This window comes from Primulina tabacum, chromosome 15 (genome assembly GCF_025594145.1).
Source record: "Primulina tabacum isolate GXHZ01 chromosome 15, ASM2559414v2, whole genome shotgun sequence".
NCBI classification, from domain to species: Eukaryota; Viridiplantae; Streptophyta; class Magnoliopsida; order Lamiales; family Gesneriaceae; genus Primulina; species Primulina tabacum.
The window spans coordinates 35,671,468-35,688,301 of record NC_134564.1 but is presented as its reverse complement, the minus strand read 5'-3'; the positions used below and the strand labels follow the sequence as shown (position 1 = coordinate 35,688,301).

The 16,834-nt window shown below is 35.6% G+C and overlaps 3 protein-coding genes and 1 pseudogene across 5 annotated transcripts; all 4 read right to left on the bottom strand.

Moving 5' to 3' along the window:
• Positions 1–2,377: 2,377 nt before the first annotated feature.
• On the bottom strand, positions 2,378–2,962 carry LOC142526139 (protein S40-4-like). Its single transcript, XM_075630398.1, has one exon. It carries the CDS (start codon positions 2,960–2,962, stop codon positions 2,378–2,380), a length of 585 nt encoding a protein of 194 aa, XP_075486513.1.
• A 1,514-nt stretch (positions 2,963–4,476) lies between these two features.
• LOC142526466 (ATP synthase gamma chain, chloroplastic-like) lies at positions 4,477–6,113 on the bottom strand (annotated as a pseudogene).
• Positions 6,114–6,500: 387 nt separating this feature from the next.
• Positions 6,501–8,908, bottom strand: LOC142526465 (uncharacterized). The gene is made up of 6 exons (XM_075630890.1): positions 8,672–8,908; positions 8,448–8,581; positions 8,131–8,300; positions 7,801–7,878; positions 7,347–7,491; positions 6,501–7,080 (listed from the first exon to the last, which is right to left on the bottom strand). The coding sequence occupies exons 1-6, from the start codon at positions 8,778–8,780 to the stop codon at positions 6,664–6,666; spliced, it is 1,053 nt and encodes a 350-aa protein (XP_075487005.1). The 5' UTR covers positions 8,781–8,908; the 3' UTR covers positions 6,501–6,663.
• Positions 8,909–10,064: 1,156 nt separating this feature from the next.
• LOC142526467 (OVARIAN TUMOR DOMAIN-containing deubiquitinating enzyme 2) lies at positions 10,065–15,098 on the bottom strand. 3 transcript variants are annotated; one of them, XM_075630893.1, is made up of 10 exons: positions 15,040–15,063; positions 14,800–14,841; positions 14,156–14,227; positions 13,679–13,724; positions 12,818–12,926; positions 11,366–11,457; positions 11,192–11,254; positions 10,752–10,870; positions 10,423–10,498; positions 10,065–10,305 (listed from the first exon to the last, which is right to left on the bottom strand). In XM_075630893.1, the coding sequence occupies exons 3-10, from the start codon at positions 14,218–14,220 to the stop codon at positions 10,249–10,251; spliced, it is 627 nt and encodes a 208-aa protein (XP_075487008.1). In that variant the 5' UTR covers positions 14,221–14,227; positions 14,800–14,841; positions 15,040–15,063; the 3' UTR covers positions 10,065–10,248. The 3 variants fall into 3 exon arrangements, with proteins under 3 accessions (XP_075487008.1, XP_075487007.1, XP_075487006.1); XM_075630892.1 differs by lacking the exon at positions 14,800–14,841 and having other exon boundaries at positions 15,039–15,098; XM_075630891.1 differs by lacking the exon at positions 15,040–15,063 and having other exon boundaries at positions 14,800–15,032.
• Positions 15,099–16,834: the final 1,736 nt, after the last annotated feature.

The window sequence follows — 16,834 nt, the reverse complement described above, 5'->3', positions numbered from 1 at the left end:
GTGAATGTGACGAGGGCGAGTGTTGTGTGTATCAGAATGTAGGTGTTGTGCATAGGTGTTGTAACACCCACGACAACATGCAGCGGAAATTATGATTTTAACACACCTACACGTAGCTGGAATAATGATAATAATACGAGATACGAGATGTAAATTATGCACAAGTATAAAATACTTGTGGGGTGCCTCAGGGCAAAATAATTCACTAGAAAAACTTGTAAGTTTACAAAAACCAATACTAGTGAAAGAATAAAACAACTCCCTTATTAAGGCGAGTAACAAATTGCATCCTAAACCTCTAACAAACCGTATAACCAAAATACATAGGATGCATCAACTGAGAAGTGAAAAAAATCTTCAAAACTCCACACACTAATCAACATGGTGATTAGGTGTTGTCTTCGGATGTTGGCAGCATTTCACAGCAACAAGTTATCAATCACGAGATGGCTTCAATCAGAAAACCTTTTCTTCGTACAAATGCATCTCTGTCTCTCCGAAAGTTTTTGTTGTATCGTCACTCTCTCACCCTTTTGTTTCTTCTCCTTTTAGTCCTATTTAAAATAGAAAAACCAATTTCATTAGGAAACAAACTCTTTTTAAAACAAGAATAATATCTTAAAGATATTGTGATATCATATCTTAAAGATATTGTGATCATATCTTAAAGATATTACGAGTCATATCAAAATATAGTCTTATATCACATATTGAATTTATAAGAGATCATATCATCAATTTCGAGATTATCCTCATGTCTAGAAAGGCAAAATATTAAAGATAAAAAAGGAGAATATATCAAGGAATAAAATTCCTTTCAGGGTTGACCCGTCCCATAAATAAAAATTTGTAAGACCGTCTCACAAGAGACCTATTTATTATTAATCTACATGAAGTGATGTTCTCCAAATGATGGACTATTTCTCCTCATCTAAATGAAATAAAGATGGTGGTACATGCTTTTCAATTTCTTTATTCCCATTATTATACATCTACTTCTAAGAGACCATTAGCAATAAAACACCAATAAGATTCAATTACACGAAGTCTTTTGTGTCATTAATCAGTTAATCATAATCTATACTTTCTTAAAAAAATGACGCCATTCTTGTTTTCCATATTTTTTACATTACCATATATTGTATTAAGACAAAAATTTGTTTGAGACATTCTCACGAGTCATATTTTGTGAGACAGATCTCTTATTTTGGTCATTCATATGCTAAGAGTATTAATTTTTATTGTGAATATTGGTAGAGTTGACTCGTCTCATAAAAAAAAATCCGTGAGATCGTCTCAAGACCTACTCTTATATTGATTGAAAGTGTATAGTTTGTAATAAAAAAAAAGGGCTCCAATCCATTTTGCGTCTATCCATTGTCCCCAATCAAGTATATTCAAGGGATTCACAATAAGACAAAAGTAAAGTCTCTTTCTCTCACACACAATATTTTTTTAGCAAGTTCATGCATTTTTTTCCAAGTGCTATGGTGACCGGATCTAAGATTCTTTAGAAATAATTTAATTCGATAAAATTTGTAAGGGAAATTGTACATTGAACATATGAGCGACTTTACATTAGTGCTTACATAAGTGTTTACGATAGATGTACAGTATATCAAAATCGATATAACATGCGTTCGTTTATTCTAACAAGGTTGAGTAATATACATTTATTAACTAAGTTATCATCAATTTGGTGAAATTTTATTTAATTTTACCTATCCCTCAAACTTATCTTGTCATTTTATCCATTGGTGTTTATAAACCAACATATCTCTATTCAATATAATCCGATTTCTTGAATTTTAAAGTATTTTATTTTTATCCAAACTGTTATAATTATTAATATTTTAACTAAAACAAACTTTTATATAATAAAAATTTATTATATAACACATGCATCGTATGTGTCGAGTATACTAGTATATATTATACCCACGATTTTAGTAATTTGGTTCCCCTTCAGGACCCAAACCATTCGTGCTAGTTCAAAGAAAAAATATTCAGACTATGGCTACTTTGATTGAGAAATCCGACATTTTAATTCTATTATGCTCGTGAACTACAGCTCAAATTTTCAAGAAAGAAAGAAAATATAGACGAAATTTCCTTACAAGTGCGTAGATAATAATGTACATGGAAGGGATACGCAAATTATACATAGAACAAACGCGGCATCGCGAGGAACAGAAAATACATGGAATTTGCCCCCACACAGCTGTAACATCATATCCCAATTATATTACAGGAAAAATCAACTATTACGACAGCTTCGTATCCATTATACGCAGTAATTTATAGACATGTGATTTTTTCAACGTAAAAATTTACAGTTTTTCATATTTTGAGCGTACTATTTACAATTTTTTGTGTGCTACAAACGTTTTGATTTTGATTCGAGAAATCCAGTTCTGGTAAGAACAGCGTTTCTCACACTGAGTAAATCTCTGCCTTTGAGTGTCCTTCCAGCACCTTCACACACAGAAGATGAAGGACGTATTTTCTTAGCGATCCATATGTGAGGAGGTATCACTGTGCTCCCTTCCATTTCTCCATCATCGTAATCTTCTTCTTCTTCAATATCGCTGTTCCACCTGTTTCGTGGGAATCCACGGTAACTCTCGCCCCTATTGAAATCTGCTGCATCCAGCCAAAAACAAGAATTCTTGTAGGTTTCTGAACAGCTGGTTCCGTAAATTTTTGGCCAGTCAGGTATGCTCAAAGGTGTGGAGCGACGTTGAACGATTTCGGGTTCGCCAGCAAAAGATTTTTTGTTGGGATTCGGTATTGAACTGGCTGGGTATTGGAGGCCTTTTGACATGTAAGTGGTCTTGTCCCTGGAAATGGAATCCTGTATTTTCTGGAAAGCTCCCCACACATCCTCCTCCTGGAATTCTTCGTTTTTCAACCATGTCCAGCCACTGCTTCCAGGGCTGTATAAACCGTATTTACTCTCCATTTCCTGGAAAGATACACACAAAAACTCGGTTAGAAATATCCAGGATTCCGAAATTCCCAGTATGAAATCAAGATTTTACACAGAACGGAAAACAAACAAGTAGGAAAAAAGTTACCTTTTTGTACACAATATTCCAGGCAACTGCTTTCCTCAGCGCAGCTTCTTGAAAAATTATAGCAGCTTCAAGTATCAGCCCATCTCAAGGAATATTTAGAGGGTACAGAACATTGAAGCCTTGTTAATAAGTATATAGCGCTGGACACGGATCGAGCTAACTTGTAAGTTAAAACAAGACAAGGGAAAAAGAAATTGGAAATGGATGATAGACAAGGGGGAAGACAATAAAAATACATTTTCTCAACATATAATTGGGTATCGATTTTACATCTCTTTCTTGTCTCTGTGGAACGGTCAAATGGGACTTCACTACTTGTATTTCCCCACTCGGCCTTTCCCGGTTGTTTCCTTTTGTCCACTTTCTCTTCATGAAATTGTGACAATAACTCTATTTTGAGCTATCAACAGAATGTCCTCCAATGCACACTATGCTGAGTTAAAGCCACGCGTAACATACGATTTATTTGGACAGCACTTCCCAAATCGCATTATCGGGACGTCATAAATCTCCAGACAAATTTTTGCTTTGCTGATTAATCAGAAGTTAATGTAGAAGGCCGTACGTACGTTGCTTGAACAATCAATTGATCGAGCTTTGCGGCAGATTCACTCACGCATTCGTTTTTCCACACAAAAATGAAATATCGTTGAGAAATCCGAATCAACTCAAGGTCTTATTCGACTGATCGAGGGTATGATCGGGTCGGGTCATATTCTCTCGAACTTAAACCACATAAAAGAGGTGTCACCAGTTTAGGTGAAAAGATTTGTGCTCGATGATGCCATCTTACACAGACGTAATGACGGACACGTTCAAAGGAAAAGGTGGCGTGGCTAAATTCATCTCTCTTATTTCCCACATAATTTTAATATTCTAACCCTTTTCTAAAACATATATATACTATTTGTTTTTACAAAAATATCACAAAATATAAATAAAACATCATTTGAACCAATTAATCAACCAGCATAACACAATAACTACACCACAGTAATGACATTTAATTTTACAAAGCAAAAGGGTAAAAAAAAACATCTGTTCCGATTGAATGAGATTTACAAGTATTTTGGGTAACACCGATTTTTTTTTTTCACAGAACAATCATTATTATCTTACAAATAAGCTAACAGCCAATCAAGACTGCACTCTGTCAGATGACTACGACGGCCGCCGCCATGCACTGAATCTGTCGCCAATAATTCCTTGTACCTCCCAAAAGTAGAGACAAATCTTAATTTTTTAAGCCATTTTTCAACCCTCGGTTTGCTAGAAATTGAGTAAAGGAATCTTCGTTGTTTTTTTTTTTTTATTAAAAATTTCTTTATATATATGTATATGCACTCCTGACACTGAATGAATAGTAAAAAGAGAGTGGCAGTCGCCAATCGTACAGCCATCAAGAATTTTTGTTGAAATCAAAAGGTGTTATCGTGCACAGGTTCTACATTTTCAGTTGGTAAACGATTCAAAAAACAAAATGAAGTTTTCTGGAGCCATGGTGGAATTTTATACCATCTTTCCAATGTAAGCACACAAAATTTTCATCATATTCTAGAACTACCAGAAGAAATTACAAGAAGTGCATCCATGATTATTGCAGAACATCAGAGATCAGGTTCCTAACAATCCATCGACTATGCGGAAATTAATATCATAAATCTCAGTTTGCATCAAGGAACGAAAACGGTAAACAGTTGCGGTTAATTTTTGCAGTATCGATAATCGATCTATGAACCACTTCCTTCACCTTGCTAGCCTCTTAGAACCACCAAGAAACAACATGAAATTCTCTCGTCGGACAGACTAAATATATCGAGCAGACTTACCAAAACAAATCCTAGCAACAACCTTTACGTGACACTTGTTTGCGTTAACAATGTAATATCTCCCTATCAAGGCAAGTCCAATGAGTTGGAAAAAAGATACCATAAATGCAAGAAGGAGAAGAAAACAATTAGGACTTGAGTTGTTCACCCCAATTGCAAAGGGCCTCAGCTCCAGCAACAATGTCCAAATTTTCGCCCGTGATCTTCTCCTGCCTTTCCCGGTTATAAGCAATTGAAAGAGACCTCTTCAACTTCACCACATTATCAATAGCACTACCCATTGCGTTCATTCTAGCCATTAATTCACTAGCATATGATTCCTGCAAAGCCTTTAATATCTAACTGTTCAAATTAAGGGGTATCAATGCATCAAGAATTTGTGCGGGTCCTGCTCGAACTCGAAATTTGGTGACATTTTTTCCGTTGCCTACCCATTATACGATCCCTCTCCACAATCAAGTTGCCCCCTTTAGTGGTCAATCTAAAGAACTCGTCTTCACTAGCATCAACACTCTTCCCATTGACATCACAGGCTTCAGCTTTTGCAGACAAAGGAAGCAATGTATGAATCACGTACAGGATTGGACTTAATAAAAGACACAAACTTTGTGTACAAAAGCTCCAGTTTATCAACCTCCTCCTCAAAAACAGAGAAAATACAGCATCAGCAATCACTTGAGCTTCTTTTGATGTAGGAAAGCTTTCGCCTCTGGTCGCAGCCACTACTTCCATAGCTTCGGCAAGTTTCTGCGTGTTTTTAACCGTTTCAATTCTCTCTCGAAGTTCACGAATCCCTTTTCGAATAGAGAGAAGTGTCTGGAACTTACAAAAATTAAACCTTGAAAATGGTGTGGGACCAACAACAGGAAATGGGCTAAGCTGCGACTGGAAATAGATTGAAGCAAAGTTGCGTGATGATAGTTCCAAGATGATCCTCGTAGATAAGTTGGAACGGAACATGGTGTTTCCCCTTCGACTTCTTTCAAACGGGGACATCAGCGCATTGGGTTTTCGGGTTTAAGGATTTTTTTTACCTGTAAAGTATCTGAACGTCATAGCAGGGGCAGGATAAACGGTGTAAACCGTCGATTTTTAGGTTTATTTCGAAGACAGTAAAATGTTTCGGGCAGCTCGATCGCTAGTCGGAGCGGTCTAGTTTGACGGAGGGTAAGAACTAAGAAGGCTTTGAACATAGAATATCGAGGCTCCGTTTCTCAAATAGAATTATACATTAAATTCAAAATACAATAATATCAAATAAATTGGTATGTAAAATATAATTGCACTAAAATGAGTTTTTCTATTATTATTGTTTCCTAAACAAACCAAGAGTATCATGAAAAAGTAGTCCTTGCGAATAAAAAAGTAATATAATTTAACGCCAAACATAATTATTTAGAGGAGAACTTTGATTAATAATATATAATATTAAAAAAAGGTATCTCATTTTTGTCACATATTCGAGTCATTCCATTTATTTATTGTTGTTAAGAAGCAAATATTCATGGATTACCCATCCAACAACGTAACCAACCAGTCAACTTAGCGACTTTATGATTCACCCAAGATTAAAATAAGATTGAACACACAAAGATTCAAAATATTGGGGAATACAATCATGTATGACGGTACAGATACTTCATGCTTACCACAACACAAGGGCAAGGTAAATATTCACCACTTTCGACTTCGAGGACAGTAAAATCTTCTATAATGTTGTTAAGTGACGAAAAACACAACCGAGATACTTCTGTAATTCACAAGTTCTTGAGGTGGACAGATCTCTTAGCTTGTGAGGCAAGTGCCAACGCTTTTGCTCTCGAATTCATCATCACCCATTCCTTCTCTGCACGTCGTTGATGTTGCCTTGCGTTCTTCGCCCTCTTTGGGGCTAACCGAGTGTCTCTTTCAAGAAACGCTAGCCTGAATTTCTCAGCTATGGATAATTCATCTGGACTTGAAATCGGTTGAGCTGCAGTTCTTGGAATGAACCCAGAGACAGCCCAAGTTTTCGGATCTAGATCTTTCACGATGGGGTCATCCAATACATATTGCAATAATGCTCCTGGAGGAACTCCAGAGCCCCTGAGACCCAAAAGTGATGGTTTAGGATTTACTCTAATGCGCGGGCATTCATGGGCTAAGATCTCCTCTGAATTCTTGTCGACTGTAGGCTGAAAATGGACAGGAATGGTTAACAATAGGGTAAACTGGATATGAAATCTATCTCATCTTGAACTATGTTGACATCAAGGGCGTGATCCAGGTATTCAGGGAAAGGGACGGTGAGACAGGACGAGCAGGGGCATACGGGGTGATGCGACGTATTTTGAGGATGAAAATTACAATTTTGGAAATATTATAAATAAAAAATTTAACGGCCCTCTGTAAGAGGCAAGAATATATCTAAAACAAGTATTGTACATAACAAAACACATACCCAGACAAGCCATCGAAGTGACTGTGCACCATGTGCAACGTTGGTAGTATCAAGATCCTCCCACGATTCTCCCTCCATATAAACGAGATTTGGTTTTAAGAAATTCAAACAATGACGGGCAGCATAGTCACTCCTGGAGCAACCTCTGCAACATTAATTTGGTTCGTTTCCTGATATCAGTTTTATCCTTGATGTCAAAATCCAATAGGTGGACCACAATTATCACATGAAAATGACGACGAAACTCAGAAGTTACAATACCAAACAACTGAACAAATAGCCTTAATGGTTCACAGTTTATGCACCAGGACTAAAAATATCTTCACATAAGAACCAAAACAGGAAAAACAATGCTATATTAGCAGTAAATCTAACCTAACATCTCGTCGAATATCTCTTTCGCATACTATGCAAGATAACTAGCTGAACGAGAAAACGATTACAAAGTGCATACCCCCATCTCAATGTCTCAAGCGCATGACAATTCTGAAGAAGTTCAGAAACGCCATTTGATGACAATCTGCTGCATCGACTGCACAAATAACAGTTTCATGAAAGTAAATAAAAGTCCAGTTACGACATCCAATACAAGTACAACTACTAGGCCAGCTACACAAATAAATCCAATAAACTGAAGCTAATCAACAGAAAATAGCTAACTTTAAGTAAACATCTGTTCAAATCAACTGGATGGCCATTGTATCAAAACAAAAGAAAAATACTTTTCCCAGTTATATCGCATCAATTGCTAGTGCAAGAAACTTAAATATGAACTTATCACTACCTGATATCCAGGGCCCTTAGATTTTTACAAATCGTAACTACATGATTAAGTCCGGTATCCGAAACATCTGAACCAGAAAGGTCAAGTATCTCCCATGAATATTCTGCAAAGGCAATGATAAGGTCATCATCCAGTAACTTTCTTCTTCTTGCAATTGCCACCAAAGCCATCTGTGAGATTCATACAGAGGGATATAACATTAAAAAAAATTACAAAACTGAAATAACTGCATCGGATCCCAATAAAGATTCGTTCGCTAACTAAATCAGCTGAAAGCAACTATACTAAAGATTTTAGGGGGGAAAAGTAAACTTGACCTTAATATCCGAGGGGAAAGTAGGAGCAACCTCAGCCAAGTCATCAATAATGTCCTCAAGATTGCTACCCACCACTCCAAGACACAAGCTCAGCAAGCTCGGTGGCGAGTTCCGCTCCTTTGACGTCAAACATTCTGTAAAACCCGACAGTTCAATTTATCACCGCAGTTTCAATAACAAAATCAAGAAATCCCGAAATTAACAAAGAAGAGAGCATGGCATACGGGATTGAATGATTTGCGTGCCTAAATTGTGGGTTGATCTTGGATTGGAATTCGGATTAAAATCACAATAATTATCGGTAAGGCTTTCTGTAAATTTCCACTTTTCCATCAACGAGAAAAGGCGGCTGCAGACGAAATTTTCAGCGACAAATAAGCGAGTTCGTCGCCTCTTTTCAAATTCCAGCGTTTTCTTGATGCACTTTAGTCTTACGTTTCCGATCTTATTTTACGGGGAATTAACAAAATTTGGTAAAAACTTGTGTGAGATTGTGTATCGTATTTGTGAGTGGAATATCTTATTTGAGTCCTTCATGAAAAAATATTACTTTTTATGTTAAGAGTATTATTTTTTATTGTGAATATCTGTAGGATTGACTCGTCTCATATATAAAAAGATTCGTGAGACCGTACTACTCTAAAAATTTTGTTTAATTTTGGGATTACTTGTTCCTTAATGTTAGTTGATTTTTATTTTTCCAAACAAATAACTTTTTCTTGTTTTAATTTTTTGTGTGTATTAATCGAAAATATATGTTACTAAATATTTTGTCAATTAAATTTCATAGATTTTGGAACACTTCAAGGGCATATTTATTTTTCGGCAACGCATATCCTATGATAATTTTTTTTGTATGTTATACCTACAATTTTTTTGGATTTTACGATTAAATTATACACTATTATCACAGACGAAATATATATTTTAAAAAAATTATAATCATTGTAAGTTAAATTTACTTATTATCTATAACTTTGATACATAAAAAAGTTAATATGTGAAGATTTTTCAAGAAAAACACGTTGTATTATATATATATATATATAGTATAAGGAGCCAGCAATTGTGCATGTGACACCGAGTCGTCAAAACTCGTAGCAGAACATCTGCCATTAAACACTTGTAAATATTATTTTCTGAAATACTCATAAAAATATATTTCAAGACCGTGAACATCTTATTGGAAATGTGTTGATATATTTAAATAATAGTAATCAACCCACGAGATTTTTTAAACAAATTATTAATTTTTTTAAAAACAAATTATTGATTTCATTTGTCGTATTAAAGAAGAAGAAAAATAAATCAATCAATCGGTGGACAAACTCCCAAGTAGATGCTAGTTAAACTATCGAAATAAAAAGAACCCAAGCTCAAACTCAACTCAAAATATTTTTGAATAAATTTACCTTCCCCTCGGGTTTTTATGATTTATTGTACGATTTAGCCACTGGAATTGTAAGAAGGGCCGGCCAATGCGATGCTCTCCAAGATTTTGACCTAAATATCAATAACTTTCACCGTATTATAAAAAATTGTTTAGCTTTTCGTGGTGTAGGAGATATTATAAATCCAACAAGTCATTTGCGTGATAGATTTACTTTTAGAAGTGAATAAATTTGCTGTACCAATTCATGTAAATCTATTATTTCAAAGGGGTTTAAAGTTATAACTCCACAATCAAATGACAAGCATGATAGTTTTTACATTCCATAACAGAAGGAAAGGAATGCAGTACAATAACTTGACACTGGTAAATGCAGGTTTTAGGATTTCTCTCTGTTCTCGAAATAAACCGTCATCTGTATTCTTGAAAGTTCACATGACCGGTCGCCTGAGCGTGCTCCACTGCTTCCTGCAAAATCAGTTAAGTGAAAAATTTCAGTTGACACGAGAAAAGTCCATTAGATTTCTGAGTTTACTAAGGACTTGATTGACGATTGAAAGAAAGGAAAAAGATGGGAATGTAAACCTTTTGTCCAATGACCCCAATTTGGCATACTCCACAACGTAGAGTGAAGTTGGAAGTGTCCGTATAACTCCTTTTCCTAAAATTTGGAGATAGACTGTTACAACGTATTGGATTGACTTGTGTGGACCAATCTTGACTACCGTAGGAAATTTTGTATGGTGACACGGACAAGGCAAAAACATCAACTAAAACAACATAAACGAGTTCAATGGGCAGGAAATTTTTGGAGTGGTAAAGATTTATTTTGCTGATAGAGTTTCCTTGTTTAGTGAGTGGTCTAACATATAAACACGAAGAGAAAGAAGTTAGTGTTACGTGTAATATTTTACCTTTGCTGGTCTTTAACCAGGTTAAGAGCAAGTTGGTCAACTGGCCCCAATTTGCGGTCCTTCAGAACACTGAATATCGTCTGATCAAACTCTTCTGGTGCTCCTTCAAAGGGAGACATCTGTTGAGAGGCAAATATTAATAGGCGCACTAGAATATGCATAAGACACAGAATTCCAACAGTACTGATACCCAGGACATGAGCCTACTACACTGTTATTTCACAATTTGAGAGCCATCGAGAAAATTTTGGCACCTTTATCAGAAAACAAATTTACGAATTACTTTTTCGACAAAACATCTAGCTTCTCATTTATCCTGGATATTCAAAAATATAAATAGCTTACAAATACGCAAAAATTATGTGCATTTCATGCACAGTTTATGCGCACGATGAAGTGCTGGTCTATAGAAAAAGTGATGGAAGGAGAAGAAACCATACAGCCAAAGCGTCGTAATGGAGCCCGTCATAGATCAGCATAGCTCTTTCGTTATAGCTTTTATCCTGTTGATACATAACTCAAAGATTGAAGAATCAAATAAATGCAAAAATAAAAATAAAAATCCAGCACTGGTACTATGATCAACTTAAAAAAAAAGGCATGAATTCTCTAACCTGTCCATAGATATCACATCTGGTGGTCTGTATATCGTATGCTGCAATCTCACGGCCGCAATAGTCAGCCAATATAGCAAGTTCAATAGCACCTATAGGGAGAGGGAAAGCTCGGAATTCAGATTACTGAACAAGCCTTGATTTTTTGGGTAAAACTTAAACGGGCCAGATAATACAACAACGTCCCAAACAGTGATTATATAATAAGAGTATCCGAGATACAAGACGAAGAGTCTCATTGTTAACTGGAAATTTATTTTCTTTAGAAGCGACACCCCAAAAATATGGAAAGGCAATAATGTTCGATTTACCAATGTCAACTCCTAATACAAAATAATGTTTGTTCAAGTTAACTGCTGTATCAAAAGAAACATGTAAGTGCAGGAATTGCATGTGGTGGTGGCTGCTAAAAAGTAAAATGAATGGTTGTGGTATCTGCAAATATCTCCAAATTTCATAACTTTGAAAGACGCTGGGTAAGATGTTTGATGATGCAACCTCAAACTAAAATATTTTACTGAACGAAATTTTAGGAAAAAAAGGTCCCTTCCAAACAGTTATCAGTTGGATCGCTGAAATATATTTTGCACAAGTACTCCACGTAAAGACAATACAATCCCATGACTGTTAAGAAGGATGGCAGGGAGTTCGAATTTAGAAAAGTGAGGCAGACATTGGATATAGTAAGCATATTAACGGACAGATTAGTGCTAGTAAATGGTAAAGACATGGAGAATAAAATTTAAACATGAAAAAATATTAGGTTAAGAGAACAGAAACACAAAAACAAAATTCAAAGCATCTGAGGTATTAGTCTCCGTGCCACAAAACAAGTTCACAAAGAAAATGAGGAAGAAATGGATGGATAACTTTTTGAAAGACTAATAGCATGCTGCCTTTGTGAAAACAGTTGATCATAAACATAAGCAACTCTACGTATACTACCATGAAAATCAGAAATCCAACAAGAATCACTGAAGAGACTAGTGGATGGGATAGATCAGATTCTCTCTTTAATTAAATTAAGAATTCAAAATTCGTATTAATAACTTTATATGAATGCAAAATGAAAAGCAAACGAATGAAGAAATTTATTTGCAAAAACATATTAAAGAACCCGTTGCTGTTATACAATCAAGGGAGATAAATCCAAGTCAAGTAAAGATCAGATTATAGCAGCATCCTAGGAACTGACTGGCGTCAAATAAAGTCTCTAAACAAAATGTTAACAGCTTTTTGAGGTCGAACAGTAATCCCAATAACAATTAACAAAGAGTTTATATTTTGTTCAACCATCAGGTACTTGTTGCCTAAGGTGCTGTGAGCTGCTTGAAGCTCACCAGGGAATTATGTGACCAATATCAGTTATTTCAGAGATGAGGAAAAAAACGGCTCGTAGATTATATGGACAGGAAATAACAAAATCTATAAATCAGAGCAGCAGACACCAACCTCCCCACTTCTCTGGGTTAAGAATCCATGTACAATATTCTTCATTAGTCTTTCCAAGGAATGCTTCAGAATACTTATCTGGATCACTGGCTACAGTTGCAGCTATGACCTTCAACAGTCAGATCAACAATTGTCAAACAAGAAACAACGAAAATATAAACCAAATATAAACAAAGGCATGCTTAATATAACTTTTATTGATCTCCTTACAATATTTTCTTAAAGTGGCATAAAGAGCAAACTAAAAAATAGCAACAGAGTACAGGACAACATTGTTAATGGATAAGATCTGGCTAACTAGAAGACTATAGTGGCCCCCTGGTCGGAACATTTATTTTCCCACTGAATCGAGACTGGTAATGAGGAAATATCATTCAGGGAATCTATACCTCTATGCTATATTATTAATTAAGGGTCATATAGAGTAAACAGTTTGGCCTCTGGATGTGCCACTTTTGTCTTTCCTAAAATACCTTCGGAAAAAATACCTTTGCTGTTTTGTTTATTTTTCCCCAATTTCCAAAATGTTGATTTCTTTAATTATTAATACCACACATTAAATTTTGATTCCTCTATTTAATAACATAAAATATTAAATTCTAATCTAAAAAAGCTAGTATAGCTAAAACTTCAAATGCATATCATGTGCAACACACATAAAATATATGGGCTCAATTGCTGGTATTAATTACTACCTCATTCTTACCAGTGATGCTTAAAACAAAATATGACAAGATATATTACAGCATACTGCTGCATTTTAGCACCTGAAGAATCATAGCACTGACAGTTTGTATAATTGGTAAGTGACATCATAGAGGAATTGTCTTTGCAGCTGGATAACAAATATCACTGGATTACCTGTCTCAACTCAGAAGCTTTGTTTTTGTCGTGGTCCATGACATAACTGAATATAAAAATCCATAACTCAATAGATTAACTCACACGTATCCATATCGAAGCTTAAGATTTATATATGCTGACGTAACAAATCTGGCACATTTTACTAACAATTTAAAGTTTAGAAGTATCTTGAATACAGAATCACCAAGCTTGAACATTCTTAAATCTGAGCTTTTTTACGTGATTTTTGTCAGGAAAAAATAGTAGCAAAAGCAGTCGTAAGTTTGAATATAAAATGTGATTGGATTGAAAAGCTATTCTATGAAAAAGATCTTTATTCATAAAGGAGAGGCCGAAACTGCTACAGAAGCCATATTTTCTGATTCCTGGTTTCAAAAATTGCTTTCCTGTCTAATCAGGACACTTCCTGAAAAACCCTACCTTTAAATACGAGTTCTTTATCAAAATGTACTCTTGTCAAGATTTGAAGCTTACCCGACTGCGTTGAAGAGGCAACTGTTATCAGAAGGAATAACTCTCCTAACAACTATACCTTCCATTTCGAACCTGATAATCATAAAAAATCGCGTGTAAATTATTCTTAAGATTTCTGCATAGCAAACATATAATTGTTGAAGACAACAGTAAACTCATGAATCCAAAATCATGGCTGCACCCCGACAGGGGCGACTAGTGACAAAAAAAATTCTAGATAATTTTCTAAAGAATATTTCGCAGCCCTCATTCTATTTATTTCCATTCGCACCCCATTTCAAGTTTGAACAACTTCCTTAATATCTTCGACCCGCCCCACGCACCAACCGACATTATAGAGAAATTACAACCAGATAGCGAACAAACCACAAGCTTCAGCGACACAACACGATGTATTGATAAGTTAACCAACTCAGGCTACCAAATTCACAATCCAAAATTAATAGATAACAAAATACACGAAGGAATCAAAGAGTATTACAATGACTTTTTTTATTCAGTTTATTGTCATTTTATAAACAACTCATATATTTAAGTACAGACACACACAAACACGCACAAATTGGCAATTACCCTCTACGCTCATAAGGAAAAAATCAATCAACAATCTTTATTCCATCAAAACATTCATGTTAGAGTTTTACCTGAAAATTAGCTGAAATCAAAGAAGAGGCAAGTTCTAGATCCAGATTACATGCCAAGAATTGTGTTAGCTTTTAAGATAAATCAGAAAGACGATAAAGCAAAAGGGAATCTTCGGGAAAAAAAATTAAAATTTATTGTAGGATGGTCACAATAGTCGTAAGCAAACTTGTACAGATATGATTGGTGATTAATGGAACGGAGAGATTTGTAAAAATGTGTGGCGGGATGGATGCAATACCAATAATCTCTGTGCTTACGCAACTAGCTGCAGGTTCCGTGTGCAGAAGAGAAAGTGAGGTTGAAACTTGCTATCTATACGTATTTATTGGGTCGGGTCATTTTTCTGGGCCTCGAGTGGACTTCTTTTAAATAGTACCTGGCCAATACTAGAACATAACAAATTCGGGCTTTCATAAAATATCGGCCCATTATGTTGGGCTGTACTTCTTAGACTGGAGCCCAATTAGAAACAGACGGGTTGTGGGCTGATTGAAATTCTTGTAGTTGGGTTTGGCACATTCAAGCAACTCCATTCAAGTCGGTTCCATTAAAAAGCTCGAATTTCTCAAGCTTGTCCAGCACCTGCATTGTTGAGCTCGATTTCATCGTCATACTTCAAAAATTCATCAGACTCTCAAGGTTGTAAATGATTGGCTCAAATTTATCAAGTACAAATTTATAACATTAAAAGATGTAAGTGCCAAATTGATTAAATACAGGGAAAAGAGATGTTATGTATAAAGAGATGTTAAAACGAGATAGACATATCTCATCACATAAACAAATGAATTGAGCTGATAATCTTTCGATATGTTAAAATGCAACATGCGTTATAAAATTTGACTTTAAATTTACTAGACCTACACCATGCATAAAATAAGTGGATTAAATGGACACATTTTCAACTGGTTTTTCCAAATAAAACTTTTTCATCTGATTTGGTCAGTCTCGCCACAATAACATTCAATGCTAGCTAGAAATTTTGGAAATTAGAGATGGAGCGCAACCATGCTACTCTTTCAGAGCCCGACCATTTCAAATCATTGCAAGTTACACTCTATCCAATAGGAAATCAACAAGTATTACGAAAATTAACGACCGACTGTGACGTCACCAAAAAAATTAGTTGAACCAATTAGAAACTGTTACGTGGAGAGACATGAGCTGAAGTGGTCAATGTACCACTTTCAATTACCGCCACGTAGGATAGCCACCGACCCTCTCCCTGCCTATATATTTAACACCCGCCTCCTTTGTGATACAAACAACTAGGCAGTATGGGAAATTGCATCAGGAAACAAACCTCCGATCAGCGAAGGGACGAAAGTGCTAGAGGCACGGGCCTGGAGAAGAGTACTCTTCTCGGAGAAGCAAAGGGAGCGGATCGGGTGACGGTTAAAATCTCGAAGAATCAACTGCAGCAATTGCTGAAACAAGCGGATGTCGAAGGAATCTCGTCTGAGGAAGTTCTATCCCGATTGATTAACATCGGTGATCTCTCTGAACGGTCGTGGATCCCTTCCCTGCAGAGTATACCCGAATAAGCTTGCCCGGAAGGTTTACTTTGGTCGATTCACACTCTCTTGTCTCTGTTCGCTAAAATCATAGGTTTTAAGTTCGTCAACGGAGTCTGATGCAGAGGTGGAGTCGTGTATAGTTAGTTCATAGAGATTAAGAAAAAACGGAAGAGGAGGGAAGATTGCATTGTAACGCAGTTAATTACACGGGACTAGATAGATATTCGATAGTTAGTTACTAGTGAAGTATTGAAGATAATGTTCTTGCTTTAATTTATTTATTAAAATAAATAACAGATAAAATCCGGCGCTTTATGAGAAATGGCTGCGTGGATTTATCAATGATGCGAGCGGTACTTGTTCGAGAGTGCAAACGATGTTTTAAAATGAGTGGATTGTATATGTGTGTGTGTGTATATATATATATATTTTTTTTTTATTTGAATTTTTGTTTTACAAATCTATTTGAATTTTACTGCAATATAAATTTAAATTGATGTTATTTAAGATTATTGTT